At 47.0% G+C, this 15,166-nt stretch overlaps 1 protein-coding gene across 3 annotated transcripts in view; it reads left to right on the top strand.

Moving 5' to 3' along the window:
* Positions 1–15,166, top strand: part of Sash1 (SAM and SH3 domain containing 1) — a 227,095-nt gene that overhangs the window by 55,473 nt on the left and 156,456 nt on the right. For 2 of the 3 annotated variants that reach the window (XM_021221083.2, XM_029533049.1), the window contains exon 1: positions 6,636–7,346. The exons of the other annotated variant lie outside the window; for it this stretch is intronic. In XM_021221083.2, the coding sequence (XP_021076742.1) occupies positions 7,212–7,346 (135 nt within the window). In that variant the 5' untranslated portion in view covers positions 6,636–7,211. Of the gene's footprint in view, positions 1–6,635; positions 7,347–15,166 lie in introns of those variants that run through there. 3 annotated transcript variants of the gene reach the window in all.

The raw sequence follows: 15,166 nt of genomic DNA, 5'->3' as shown, positions 1-15,166 counted from the left end.
AAAAAAAAAAAAAAAAAATCAACCCCCAAAGCCAGGCACTTGATTTTGCATGGGATTGGATCACCTTTCAGGTCTTTGTGAGGAAAAAAAAAAAAAAAGAAATCATTGGAAAATTTGTTGGAGAAAAACATTTTAGCCTGTCAGACACCCCTGGAATTCGGTTCCCCAAGGCATTGTGGAATGCCCCACTTGGGAGTGCCAGAGACGAGACATTGCTGATGAGTGGCAAAATGATTAAATGGGCTTCTCTGTTTTCGTTGCTCAACTTCAATGCCAAGCATGAACTGGGCTGTTTATAATCTCTCGATGTTAATATGTGCTCTACAAAACAAGTATTTAACTGATGTGTTAACTGAGTTTTGTTCGGAGGAGAGGTGTCATGCTTGCCGAGAGTCTACCTTAGTGTAGGTACCTAATTTTCCGCCCTTTGAAACCTGGGTGGGAAAATGTGGAAGCCTGGGATGCTAGCGTTCAGGAAGCTAAGGGAGGCCAGACTATTACAAGTTGCAGGCCAACTTGAGCTAGAGAGCTTAGAGTTTACGTAATGAGACTGCCTTCCACCCAAACAAAGCAAGCAACAATCAAACAGTCCAAACGCCCTGAAAAGTAGCCCCAGGTAAGCAATTGCATTTTCTTCCCTCTTGCCCTTTCCCCTTTCTCCTTTCCCCCTCTTTTCTTCTTCCTTGACCCTCTCCTTCTCTTTCCTTCCCTTCTTCCCCTTCTTCCCTCCCTCCCACCTTTTGCTCAGTCAGGGTCTTAGGAAGCTCAAGCTGGCCTTGAGTTTCTGGTTTCCATGCCCCTGCCTCTCAAGTCCTGAGAAACTACAGTTGCTCGGTTATCTCCCAACAGCATCTTTTTTTTTTTTTTTTTTTGGTTTTTTCGAGACAGGGTTTCTCTGTCTTGGAACTCACTCTCTAGACCAGGCTGGCCTCGAACTCAGAAATCCGCCTGCCTCTGCCTCCCAAGTTCTGGGATTAAAGGCATGCGCCACCACGCCCGGCTTAATCAGTAAATTTTAAAAGTTGCATATTTATTCATTTGTGGGGGCACACCGGTCTATTTTTTCAACATAGTCTGTTAAAACTTCACCTTTTCTCAGCAGTACCAGCACTTTTCTTGTTCTGGCTTGCCCAAAGTCTGTTGTACTTGAGCCCACAGCACCATCCACTGCGAAGTGGCATCTGCAGATTGCCTGGCCAGACATGAAGGTGCAGCTCTCTCATCCCAGCCCTCAGGCGGCAGAGGGAGGTGGAACTCTGTGAATTCAAGGTCACTCTGGTCTACAGAGGGAGTTCCAAGCCACCCAGGTCTACATAATGTGAGAGACCCTGCCTCAAAACCAAAAATAGGGGGCTGGTGAGATGGCTCAGTGGTTAAGAGCACCGACTGCTCTTCCAAAGGTCCTGAGTTCAATTCCCAGCAACCACATGGTGGCTCACAACCATCTGTAACAAGATCTGATGCCCTCTTCTAGAGTGTCTGAAGACAGTTACAGTATACTTACATATAATAAATAAATAAATCTAAAAAAATAAATAAAACAAAAAATTAAAAAAAAACAAAAAACAAAAAAACAAAAATAAAATGAAAGATCTGAAGGAACACACACAAAACCCCGAACTTGTAGATGATGTTGGGATTGTGCCCTCTCGACGGAAAGAACTGCTATTGGTAACATAGAGTAGAAAATGATAACAGACTGGCAGTGAAGGTGAAGGAACGTGGATCAACTTGACCCAGATAGAGGAAACCAGCAGCTGGGCTCATCTTTGTTTGGGGTGGCAGATCGGAGGAAAGGATGAAGCAGATAGGGGAAACCAGTAGATGAATGGAACGGAGGATTCTTTTTTTGTTTTTTGTTTTTTTTTTTTTCCGAGATAGGGTTTCTCTGTATAGCCCTGGCTGTCCTGGAACTCACTTTGTAGACCAGGCTGGCCTCCAACTCAGAAATCTGTCTGCCTCTGCCTCCCAAGCGCTGAGATTAAAGGCGTGCGCCACCACCGCCCCGCTGGAATGGAGGATTCGAATGGGAAGGAATGAGTTAGGGGATATAGCTCACCGGTTGGACCCTTGGCCAAGGCACTCATGGGGCGGAGGTGGGGAGTTGGGGGGGGGAGGAATGCATGGGACTGACCAGCTGGCTCAGGGGTTAAGAGTGCTTGCCACGCCACCTTGAGGACCCAAGTGACCACCTAGCAGGCGAGGAGTAACCGGTGTTATTCATACCTCTAACCCTAGCCCTGGGATTGTGGAGAGTGCAGGGACAGGAGGATCACTGGAGGTTGCTGGCTGCCAGCCTATTTGAAAAACAAAACAAAAAAATAAACCAAGAGCTTTGGCTTCAGTCAGAGACCTGGCCTTTATGGAATTAGGCACAGAGAACAGAGTACCCACAGGCACACATAAGCCTCCCACCATCGCTACACACTTAAACACAACCGGAAGGAGCTGGGTGGAGGTGTGCATGGTGAAGGGAGATCCTCAGCAGGGGGTTAAGAATGTTGACATTTGCCCGGCATGGTGGTGCACGCCTTTAATCCCAGCACTCAGGTGGCAGAGGCAGGTGAATTTCTGAGTTCGAGGCCAGCCTGGTCTACAAAGTGAGTTCCAGGACAGCTAGAGCTATACAGAGAAACCTTGTCTCTAACCCCCCACCCCCCCAAAAAAAAGAATGCTGACGTTTATAAGACTTGTTTGTTTTGAGACAGAGTTTCTCTGTGTAGCCCTGGCTCTCCTGGAATTCAATCTTTTCTCGAACTCAGAGATCCGCCTATCTTTGCTTCCAGATAGCTGAGATTAATGGCAAGTGCCACCATGCCCAGTCATAAAATGTATTTTAATTTTAAGCACAATCCCAAAGAGAAAGTAAGCCTAAACAGGTAATTGTCTTTACTGTTATTTTTATTATCTTCACTATGGAGGGATGGGTAATACAGCTTGGTGGGAGAGGCTGGGCTTGATCTCCGGAACACAAAAATGAACAAACACCCAAAACACAGAAACAAAACACAACACAACACAAACCGGAGAGAGTACACACGGAGGTGACGGTAGAGTCCTTGTGACCACACCCAGCCAGAGGTAGCCTCTCAGCTCTGTGACTCATGACCACATTCCAGGGCTAGGAATGACTTCTTGTGACCCAAGATCTTAGGTATGACGAACAAGGAAGGAAACTCAGATCAGGCCTTACTGGATGAGTGTGGGGGGAGGGGGGAGGAGGCGCTGGGAAAGGGGGCAAAGTCTACTGGGTAAAGATTCTTGCATAATCACCAATAACCTCACAACTATGAAAACAGACGGAATTTCCCTCTTTTACACGGGAGATAAATAATTTGCCAAATGTTTAGAAAACATAACCGTGACTTGTCTCATTACTGGTATTTGTGCTTTCTGGGTTGGGATTTAGCTCAGTGGTAAAACACTTATTTGCCTAGCAAGCCTAAGGCCTAGGGTTTGGTCCTTAGCTCCAGGGGATGGGGGTGGAGAGCCGGGGGCAAATAATATCTGTGCTTTCCATGGCAAATCTGTACTTTCACCACCATGCTGCCTGACAGTCCAGTCGCCTTTCTTGTTGTTGTTGTTATGATGGTTTACTCAGACTGAATCAAGAAACCCAACTACCTTGCAACTTCCAGTGGTGTGGCCTGAAAAATTGGAATCCTGACTCACAGAAAGAACATTCACGAAAAGCCATTATAAACATGTATATGTAGTCCCGTGTTTTATATATAACATACGTGTAACATATGACATATGGTGACAATATGTCACCCATTTCCAATACATTTACTTGAGATGACCACATTATCAAACAATACGTTGTGACAGTTTTCTGCTCATTTGTTGCAGTAAATATTTATTTATAATGGCCCAGGATTGAAATCCCAGCACTTGGGAGGCAAAGGCCAAGGCTATCCTTGGCTACATAGCGAGTTCAAGGTTAGCCTGGGATACTGCCTTAGTCATTGTTCTATTGGTGTGAGGAGTCACTCACAAAATCCCAATTCTTTTATTTGTTTGTTTGTTTGTTTATTTTGTTTTCCGAGACAGGGTTTCTCTGTATAGCCCGGGCTGTCCTGGAACTCACTCTGTAGNNCAGGTTGGCCTCGAACTTAGAAATCTGCCTGCCTCTGCCTCCCGAGTGCTGGGATTAAAGGTGTGCACCACCACTGACCCACAAAAGCTCAATTCTTCATCCTAATCCTTTCAGATAGCACTACTCCCTGGTGATTTAGCACTCAAATACCAGAGTCAAAGGGGGCCATTCTTATTCAAGCCACCACCGGGACCACAGAAACTCCCATAGAAGAAAGCATTTAATTGCTTTTTGTTTCAGAGGTTTAGTCCCTCATCATCAGAGTTGCAAGCACAGCTGACAACCAGAGCAGGAGAGGAGAGCTAACTTTCTGGTCTGCAGACTGACAAAAAGGGAAAGACACTGGGCCTGGCTTGGGCTTTTGAAACCTCAAAGCCCGCCCCTGGTGACACACTTCCTCCAACAAGGCCACACCTACTTAAACAAGGGCTCAACTCCTAAATCCTAATCCATTCAAACAGCACCACTCCCTGTTGTCTAAACATTCAAATACCGGAGCCTATAGGGGCCATTCTTATTCAAATCAGCACAATACATAATATCAGCAAACAAAAGCATCGGCTGTGATTCTCTGATAAAGGAAAAGGAATAGATTAAAAGCCTGAGAAGGAACAGCCGGGCATGGTGGCACATGCCTTTAATCCCAGCACTCGGGAGGCAGAGGCAAGAGGATTTCTGAGTTCGAGAAACCCTGTCTCGAAAAAAAAAACAAACAAACAAACAAACAAAAAAGTCTGAGAAGGCATTTGTGGGAGAAAAGACTCAATCTTAGGGCAACGATTAGTTACATTTTAAGATAGTTTATGAAATTCAATAAGGAGATTCAGCATTTACTTATGTTTATTATTATTATTATTATTATTTGGTTTTTCGAGACAGGGTTTCTCTGTGTAGCCTTGGCTGTCCTGGAACTCACTCTGTAGACCAGGCTGGCCTCGAACTCTGCTTGTGGACGTTGTACATCGTGGTGCGGAGCCTAGTGCGCACCACGATGTACAACGTCCACAAGCAGAGAGAGAGAGAGAGAGAGAGAGAGAGAGAGAGAGAGAGAGAGAGAGAGAGAGAGAAGAGAGGGAGAGAAGAGAGGGAGAAGCAGAGGGAGGGAGGGAGAGAGGGAGGGAGGGAAAGAGGGAGGGAGGGAAAGAGGGAGGGAGAGAGAGAAAACAAAATGTCTGATTATATAAAGAAGAGCCTCTGGGGGAGGGGAAGCCCAGGTCTGGTAAGCCAGCCATAGGGGACTGAGGGATTCTGGAAGAATCTAGAGGCCAGGTCCACTTTGAAATGTTAAAGGGGCACCTCATTCACTCTTCCCAGCACTGAAACCCAACATCTGGAACTGCATTAGCCCAGAGAAACTTCTGGCCTGCCTCCACTGATTCAGGCTTTAGGGCTCTTCTTCAGTTAGAACACCACACACACACACACACACACAAACAACCCTCCCAACCAAAAAAGTTGGAGAAGGGGTAGTAAAATCTTGTGTGTGTGTATGTGTGTGTGTGTGTGTGTGTGTGTGTGTGTGTACACCCACTCATACACATACCTGTGTAGGGCACAGTGACGTCAGGTGTCTTTTTCTACCATACACCACCTCATTTTTTTGAGACATGATCCATCTCTCAATGAACCTGGAGCTTACCAGCTGTCTGGAATGCCGGCCACTAAAGCCACGAAAATCCCGATGATGTCTCTACTTCCCAGCCTTATAGGCCCATACTGCTATGCTAGGGTTTTACTTAGATTCTGGGCATATCAGGTCACCAGGCTTCCCAAGCAATCACTTACACCCAACACTTCATCTCTCCTGCTCACCTCCCACTTAGTTTTTTTGGTTTTGACCTTGTGGATGAGAGCTCTTCACCCATGGCACAGACTGGGGTTCTCAATGTCTGCAAGCTGAGAATGAGATGGAAACACTTCAGAAGTAATCGTTCTATTCTGGGGACCCTCACTTCATCCCCTGCCCACTCCACCTCTTTAATAAGGGGCTGATTCGTGGGTTTCTTTAGTTTCACAAAGTGAGCAGCCACAGAATCAAATAGAATAGGCACTGTCATCTCTTAGAAAAAATTTTTGATTGGTTTTTAAAAGGAGGAGGGGGGAGGAAAAAAGGACCTCTTCAGGGCTATTTCCCTCTGGCATTTTCGCGGCCATACAATTAACTTTTATTATGAACATACCCCTTGCCTGTTTCTTCAACGTAAAAAACTCCTTACAACCCAAAGAGGGTCTCATTTAAGTATCCGAAAACCCTAGAAGTGCACCGTACTGGGGCCACTCGGGAGCCGAAAGGCCCGGACTTACGACCCAAACAATGGCTCGTGACCAGGCGAGCTTTGTCACACTTTGTTTTCCAAGAAGCCTGACAGACAGGACTGTAATTCTATGGGTTGTCACCATACGGACTCCTCGTGAACTCGAACTCAGCGAGCGGCTTAAAGATTAACTTTCTGCAGTTTCCGTGGCGGAAGGCGCGGGGTGAAGGGCGCGATTGGGGACTTGTGCAGGGCCCCGGGCCCGTGGCGCGGTGGCGCTTTCAAAAGGCGATTTGTTGGCGGGGCTGAGGCTCATTTCCATGCAAAGCGCCTGACATCAGAGCACCTTTTGTTGCTAAACGCTTTCTTGAGCCTGGAGGGGAGGGAGTCATGTGGAGTTGGAAGAGCTCATTCTGAAGAGAGGGGTCCAGGACTAACTAGCCCGGGTCCACAGGCGTCACTGTCCCCTGCCAGGCCCTGCGTAAACTCTCTAATAGAGGCGAGTCGTGTGCCACCCGGAGCCGGTCCCCGGAGCAGGACGTAGCACCCGTGCGGTTTGGCTCCTGACTCCCTGGTCCCGTGAACTCCCCGCCGCAGCCAGTGGTGTGGACTCCGCTCCAGCTACCCTGTTGCTGCGCCGGGCCCGGCTAGGAAAAGTTTCTGGAGTTGTCAATCGCGGTCGCCCGGGATCGAGGTGCCTGGTCCTGGCAGTGGTGCTCGTACCCAGCGGAGCCTGGGGCATGCGACGCGGGGGCGCGTCCCGGTGACGCCGCGGGCGGGGACCTTGCGCCCCGGCGGCCGACGCGCTGCTGCGAGCCGTGGGCAGCGCGGGGACCCGGACGCACGGGGACTCGGCCATGGAGGAGGACGCGGGAGCTGCTAGCCCGGCGCCTGAGCCTGAGCCGGAGGTGGATCCCGCCCGGGAGCTGGAGCCCGAGGCCGGCATCTCCGAGTCGTTCTCCCGCCTCTGGACCGACGTGATGGGCATCCTGGTGAGCTACCTGGGGAGGCAGGCGGGGGGGGGGAAGCGGGGCTCACCCCTCGCCCACCTATTGGGCACCCTTCTTCTCTCAATATAGGGATTGAAAGTGTAACTTAAAAAAAACAAACAAAACCAACCAAACCAAAAAACAAAACAAAACAAAACAAAAAACCCTACTCATTGGGTCACATCAGAGACACCTCTTGAACAATCGACTGTAATTAGGGACACCTGCTTAGAAAAGTTGGCGTGGAAAAAGCCAGAAAGAGTAGATGTAAATACTACTTGTAAACATTTGGCGGGTGGACTTCTAATGGCCTCGCGGTATTGATGTTTATCCGCACAGGGCTTGTCCTGTGCCCATGAGAGGAAAACAACCGTTTCCTTGTGCAGAACTACCACGGTGTTGACTTGCTCTGCCCTCAGCTCTTCTAGTTTGTAGAATTACAGGATATTTGTTTTATATGTTTGGCGCTGAGAACAATAAGGCATATATTGCTGAATCTGTGCTGATAAAAGGTTTTGAACTGTCCAGTGGTTAAAACTGCCTATGGATTTATCTTAGTTCTGGAAAGTAGTTATACTGAGGATGAAGTTTTTAACCTGCTATGAGTTTACCTTCGATGGGTAGGGTGTTAACAGTCCCTCTTTGGGAACGCTATAGTTTTCTCCATAGTGGTTAAGGTCTTGGGCTTTGGAGTGATGAGTTAGCCTGGTTCAAATCCCTGCTCCCCAGGGTTTTAGCAGCCCCTCTTTGGGAGCCATACAGTGTGTAGTTTTCTCCATAGTGGTTAAGGTCCTGGGCTTTGAAGTGAGTTAGCCTGGTTCAAATCCCTGCTCCCCAGTTGTCTGCCTACAATTACCATGTCAAGGTCATTCACTCCTGATTCTCCATCTCACTTGAAAAACAGGAAGACATGCGTCTTGGGTTTTATGAGAGGCACTAGGTCAATGTGTATGAGGCACTCAGCAGATTGCCAGATGAATGGTAGATGGTCAATGAATACAGCTCTGTTTGTATATTGTTTTTTTTTTTCTTGCAAATAGAGCCTATGTCTCATTTTTTTGGACATCTTGAAGTTCAGTGTATCTATCCCCTTTTCCTGGGATAAAGATTTTGTGTCTGTTCTTTCAAATACATAATAAAAGACATATTTACCTACGCTAGAAGTTTATGTATGTATGCTGTGTACGTAAGTACGTACACGTTGCCTTTTGGATTTAAAATCCGTTGCGTTCCCTAAATTTTGCAGCGATACATACAATGCTCAGCTGAATTGTAGGGAAACCAGCGATTGGTTTTCCGAGTGGTGACAGACAATCTTAAGTTGGAAACAGGCAGACACGTTATCTTGGTTCTTGCCCAGAGAAGCCACTCTGACTTTTCAGTCCCAGAGAATGCTGGTTTGATAGTATCTCCTTGCCATCCTTTAGGTGGGTGTGCCATGGGTGGGTGGGGGAGGGGGAGTGCTGGGAAAAGTGCAAGTCACACCGAGTGTTGTTTGGGGAGGAGGCAGATTGGCAGGTCACCCTTTCTGAATTTTTGCTTCCCTTTCCCTGGCAGATTCCAGCCCTGTCGGGGTGGTTGTAGCAGAGTGTTCTTTGGCTGGGGTAAAAGAAGGGGTGGGACTCTAGAAGATCAAACCTGGTATTCAAAGAGCAGATGAAAGAGAAAATAGATGTTCTTACTCAGCCCGGAGTTGAGTGTGAAGCAGGAGAGAAGGTTAGTATGGCCCAACCCTTCTCCTATCCTTTATACAGTCTCCAATTTTCTTTGGGACAAACGTTGGGCATTCGGTAGTAAAATGCAGAGAGGGAGACCTGGCTGCCCTGCCCCTGTACACACTAGTGGGAAGGTCCTATGTTATGAGGAGGGCTCTTGTCCCCACTAGAGAGCTGCCTTCCAAGTGTTTGTTAAAAACCTGCATTGTTGGGGCAATATTTCAAGACACAGAGGTGACATTTGGGTGGCTCAGTTTTTGTTGAAACATGAGTTACAGTTTCCTTTATTTTTGTGTTTTTAATTATGGAAGTCTACAGTCATCTGAAGGGTTTGACTAATGTCCTGTACATTGTTGGTGACAATGTTCGAGCTGACCCCAGACCATCGTCTATCACCCTAGTAGGTGAACATCTTTGTAGGTAGAAGAGCGGGACCCTATCTCTGATAGTGCTGAACAGTGAGGGGGGCACCCCAGTTCCCTAACAGAGTCAAGGCAGGGGGAGGGTGGAATTTCTACGTTATAATCTAGGGAAGGCTGTGGCATGGCGTCATTAGTTAATTAATTAGCTCTAATTCAGTAAACAAGGTATGAATATTTGAGTTTGCAAGAACACCTTTTTGCTTATAAATTAATTCAGTCAGTGCACAGATAAGCACCAAATGGTTGCTGTCAGATAATTGTTAACACAATACTTACTGAGAGAATAATGAAACAGTCTTAAAACATGGAAAGTAAGCAGCGATAGAGTAAATGACACAAGTCAACACAGAAATTGTGAATTAAGAGAGACTATCCCATGGAAAGCTGTACTCGTGATTATCTGGAGAGTGGGCTCTGCGGGTATCTGAATTCAGTGTTCAGTTCCCAGTGCCTGGAATTAACTGTGTACTAAAAGCATAGTGTCAAAGTCAAAAAGGAACTGTGTACTTGTGAAATACAGAAGTCTCATTAAAATATTCCTTATAACAAGTTCTTTTTGAGGGTGCTAATGCATTCTCTTCCTGCTGAAGCTACCATTTGGGCAATTCCATCAGCGGAACCAAAATTCAGGCGCTTCTAAGGTAATAGCAAACTGTGAAATGTTTGTGAATCCTGAGCATAAACATGCCCCCCCCCCCATGGTGTTACAGTGTGGCCAGGCCTAGATTTCCAAAGCATAGCACCTTTCCCTATGGCATGCTTCAACAGATGTCTGCCCAGAAGTGCAGAATTATTCGAGTCCCATATAATTGTTTTCTATTTATCATGGCTACCCTCAGGTTTTTGATTGGGGACAATACTTGGTTTTAAGAGTGGGAATTGCCAAATTTATTTAAATGTGGTTAGATATGAAAAGCTTTTTTTCTTCTCTTTTCTGTTTTTATTTTTATTTTTCTAGGACTGATGAATCTTGTGGCAAATTGGAATGATCATTTAGCTTTGGCCTCTAGTAACTGAGGGCCTCTAAGGCTGAGCCAGGTCTCATCACTACTAACTGGGAAGAAGTTTAATGAAGTCCTTCTTGTTCCCAGGATCCTGCAGGGCTCACCTCCCCCATCCCTGAGCTTCCTCAGTCCCCTGCAGACTTGGTACTTTCTCTTCAGTTCCTAGCACTGCACTGAGAATACCCATTATGTGGAAAGGTCCCGCGTCTTAAGCAAGCTGTGGAAAACTGCAGAGTAGACAGGAATCCTCAGAGTTATTATATTTAGATGTCTTGCTGCTTCCTTCGGTTCCGAAATAAAGCAGAACCCAAGACCTTCAATGAAAGGAGAAGGAGAAGAAACTAAAGAACCCAGCCCTGTTTCTTTGTCAGGTCAAGTGTGGGGGAGGAGAGTTGTGAGATCCTGAGAGGGATTTTAGAAAGGTGACTCCTCCGGGAACAGTTAGTTCCTTTACAAGTACCCCTGGGGGGGTGTCTGGAGTTAAGCCTATCAGCTAATGATCTAATTAAATTTACACATTGGGATTTGAGAGTCGGGGACTGGAGCGGTTGCTCACTGAGTAGTCTGCCTGCCTAGCCTGCCCCAAGGAATACCAACCACGGCATCCCAGCCTTTAAGCTCAGCACTCCAATGGAGGCGGAGGCAGGAGGAAGCTCAAGAGTGTCCTCAGCTACAGTGACCTGAGGCCAGTGATGGGGCTGAGGGGGAGGGGAGGGTGTAGTGGAGAACCTTGGCTTAAAAGTATTCTGACCTCGTTGGAATCTTTCAGTCTGTTGAAAGCCTGTGCCTAACCTGCACAGGCTGGGAGGGTCCCCAGATGAGTTTGGTTGATGACTTGGTCCAGGTCGTCTAGAAGGTTACTTGTCTTCCTGAGAAAACCAAACCAAACCAAACCAAACCAAACCAAACCAAACCAAACCAAGCCAAGGCAAGCTAAACCAAACCAAATCAAACCAAACCAAACCAAACCAAACCACAAAGCCCAAACCAAGCATTCAGAGCTAGAGGGGAAGTTGCATTTTCTCCTATAGGAGGCTCCTGTTCCCCCACCACCTCCAATCTTGGCCGCTTGCTGATTGGCTGCTTGCTGATTGGCTTTCAGTGGCCATTCTCTGCCTTCTCGGGGGCCCTTTTGCTCCATCATAAGAACCTTCTCTCTTCTCTGTGGTTGGGTGTGGCTATAGGGTAGAGGCAGCCCTTTAGCAAGTGGGAGGATGGTGTTTCATTGCTGGGCTGAGCCTGTGCATACCTGATCCTGGATCCTTTCAGTAGGTACGATCCGTTCCAACACACCATGCTTGCACATACATCCCAGATCTTTCAGGGAAAAAGACAACTTCTGCTAAAGCAGAGGAAAGCAGTGTATTCAGTCGCTATGGCCACACTGGAGGAGGGGCATGTCAAGACAGACCCCGAGTTGGTCTTTGGGTACTGACTTGAGGTTTAGGTTTAAATAGAGAGTAAAGCAGGTCTGGTCAAGGTGTGCTCCTCACCGCTGTTCTCCAGTTCCTGCCTCTGCAGTGGGCCGCTCAGCTCGGCTGGTGGTCTGTCAATCAATAAGGTTACTGCCATGGTAATTGTTCCTTTCTGGAGAGAGCAGTCTGTCCAGGGAGGCTTCACTCTTCCTGGTGACTTCCTGGCATAGGACACACACAGGCACACGCGCACGCGCGCGCGCGCACACACACACACACACACACGCACACACAGACACAGGATATTACATTTAAGGAAAATAATGCATATTGGTGGTAATAGATTGGCAATGATGTGGAGGAAGAAATGAAACACTCACAGAAAAGGTTTTTATACCTGCAACAGCAGTAGAATCCTGCAAGTTTGGAGGCTACGGTCGTGGGCCAGGTAGAGGTGATGAGAGCAGAGGCTACACGTACACATACATTTCCTTCATTGTCTCTCCTCCTCTGACGGGCCAAGCCCCACATTTGACTCAGCGTTAACAGAAATGAAGGGTTGTTCACCACCAACACTTAGAAAGATCAACACTACTGCCTATCCGCCTAGCTCCGTCATATCTGAGTCCTTTTCTGACTTCTGTGGCCACCAGCACACAATGTGTATATACGTAGTACACGCGCGCGCGCACACACACACGCACACACACACACACACAAATACAATACATCCTATTTTTAGTCTTGTATGTATGTAGCTTGGGTAGCCTGAAACTCTTACGTAGCCCACGCTGGACTGAAGATCATAATCCCTTCTACTTTGCTCTCCCAAGTCCTGTTTACACGTGTGAACCACCACACCACAAAATGAACTTTAAGAAAAAAAAAAAAAGTTAATAAAGGCTTCTGTGCTTCATCCAGACCAGAGGTTCTCAACCTGTGGGTCAGGACCCCTTGGGGGGGGATGTCAAATGATCCTTTCATAGGCATCACCTATCAGATATCCTATACATCACATATTTATATTACAATCTGTAACAGTAACAAAATTACGGAATTACGGTCATGAAGTAGTAGCAAAGATAATGTTATAGTTGGAGGTCACCGCAGTGTGAGGAACTGTGTTAAAGGGTCACAGCACTAGGAAGGTCGGAACCTTCTTAATGAGAACCTGTGGATAGGAGAAGATACGAGATATCTTTGTAGCTCCCATGATTGTCTGTTGTCTATTTCACCTGATAAAAATTCATATTTGTTAGAGAGTAGGTTTTTATAACTATAACAAGAAAATCCTGTGGTTCGTTTTTTGTTTTGCTTTGGAGTACAAATTGAGCTCGGGGTCTCATATCTGCTAGACCCGTGTTTCCACTACCTCTGAGGGTCGTCCTGACTTAATGGAAGAGTTTGAACGGCTGGAGGCTAGAAGTCTGGGTGAACTACTCCACATAAACCAGTGCACCAAGCCTTTAAGACTTAAGCGAAGCTTCGGATGAGTTTTGAGGTAAACTATATTTTGGTAGCTACGCGGCACTGCCATTCCTCAGAAGTGTCCTCATTCATTTAATTGCCTTGGTAATGGGACCTGAGCATGGCAGCCCTGCTCGCTGGCCTTGCTCCTCGTCAGCTGCCTGCTGCCTCTTCTGCTTTGTTGAGCAGCATCAATTCTTTATGAGGAGGGGATGCCACCTGGAGACAACCTGTCCTGTTTCTAGGCACATTAGGCTGTGTGTTCTCCACATCTCCATTCAAGAGACTGCCTTTGCCAGGCAGGGTAGTCTGCCTCAGAAAGGGAAACTGGATGCTCCAGTTCTTTGTAATCAGTCCTTGGGCCAGGGTTGGGTGGGGGGCTGGGGGGATGGTGCTTGCCTATGTCTTGAATCTTTGAAAGCTGTCTGGTAGAAATGGGAATCACATGTATTGAGACTGTGCGCTTTCAAACTGAAGCTGCCTGTGTCTGCAGAGACCCCCTGCTAACCTCCTTGGGCATCTTGAGATTCCCTCCCTGCACAGTTGACTTTAGCACCCAGTCCACTGCCATCTCCCCCTCCCCTTCCTTTCTTCCTCTTCTTCCTTTTTGAGATGGAGTCTACTCTATTGCAAACTGGGTTGGAACTCACTATGGTGCCCCACCCCACACTAGCTTTGAAGTTGTTTCGATCCTCCTGCTTCAGCATCCAGAGTACTAGTGTTAGCAAATAAAATGCGGCGGCGGTGGTGGTAGTGGCAGTGGGTAGAGCTGGGAGTCAGAGTGGGCGGCATGCCAAGGTGTCAACCTGAGAAATCATGCCACGTGACAGATCTGGGTGTTTTATTGTGGGGGAAGGGAGGGGAATGAGGACCTGGAGAAGGGGTAGAGGCAGACAGAGCCATGAGGGTAGAGAAAGTGGGGATAGAGAAGGACAGAGAGAAAGAGGGGCCCCCTGGGAACTCATGGGAACAGAAGGAAGGGAAGAGAGGGAGAAAAGGGGGGTGGGGTGGGTTGGCAAGCAGTCGTCTTACACCATCCCCACCTGGCAGCAGTTGATGACATAACTGTTGCTAGGTCCCTGGGAGGAGTCTAGCGGGAGCCCACCAAAATCAGGTTTTCATGATTTTTAAAGCAGGTGCTGGGAGGAGCGCTGTGGTGCATCAGTGATGTGTACCTGCTGGTGGCTTCGTTCTTTCTCTTAGGACGTAGTTAATAGAGAAGAAAATAGACGCATGTGTCTCATACTTTCAGCTAAGTGCCCTTCAAGACCAGATTTCGGTTTTCCAGTATGTGCGCTATGTCCCAGCTACTTTTGAAGTTCATCCGAAGCACCTTTGACCATATTGATTTTTAGTACTGCTGTCTCAGCCTTGTCGTAGGACAAGTATTTTTTTTCCCCAATTTGGAGCAAAAACGATTTGTTAACGATGTAATTAAAAAAATGTGTGCTTTGAAAAAAAAATAGTGTTCTATATTGAGTTATTTTTAGAGAAAAGGAGTTATTTAGCTCTGCTATAGGATTATTCCTATACTGGAAGTAGGTTTTAAAGGCCTTACTTATGAAATAAACAGTTAGTAATCTTGCTTTGCTTCTTAAATGTCCTTTTCTTTTTTTTTAAAGATTTATTTATTTTATGTATATGAGTACTCTGTAGCTGTCTTCAGACATACGCCAGAAGTGTGCATTGGACCCCATTACAGATGGTTATGAGCCACCATGTGGTTGCTGGGAATTGAACTCAGGAAGAGCAGTCAGTGCTCTTAACTGCAGAGCCATCTCTCCAGCCCCTAAATGTCCT

This window comes from Mus pahari, chromosome 21, assembly GCF_900095145.1.
Source record: "Mus pahari chromosome 21, PAHARI_EIJ_v1.1, whole genome shotgun sequence".
Classification (NCBI taxonomy): Eukaryota; Metazoa; Chordata; class Mammalia; order Rodentia; family Muridae; genus Mus; species Mus pahari.
The sequence above is the reverse complement of the archived record's forward strand: the minus strand, read 5'-3'. Positions and strand labels throughout refer to the sequence as shown.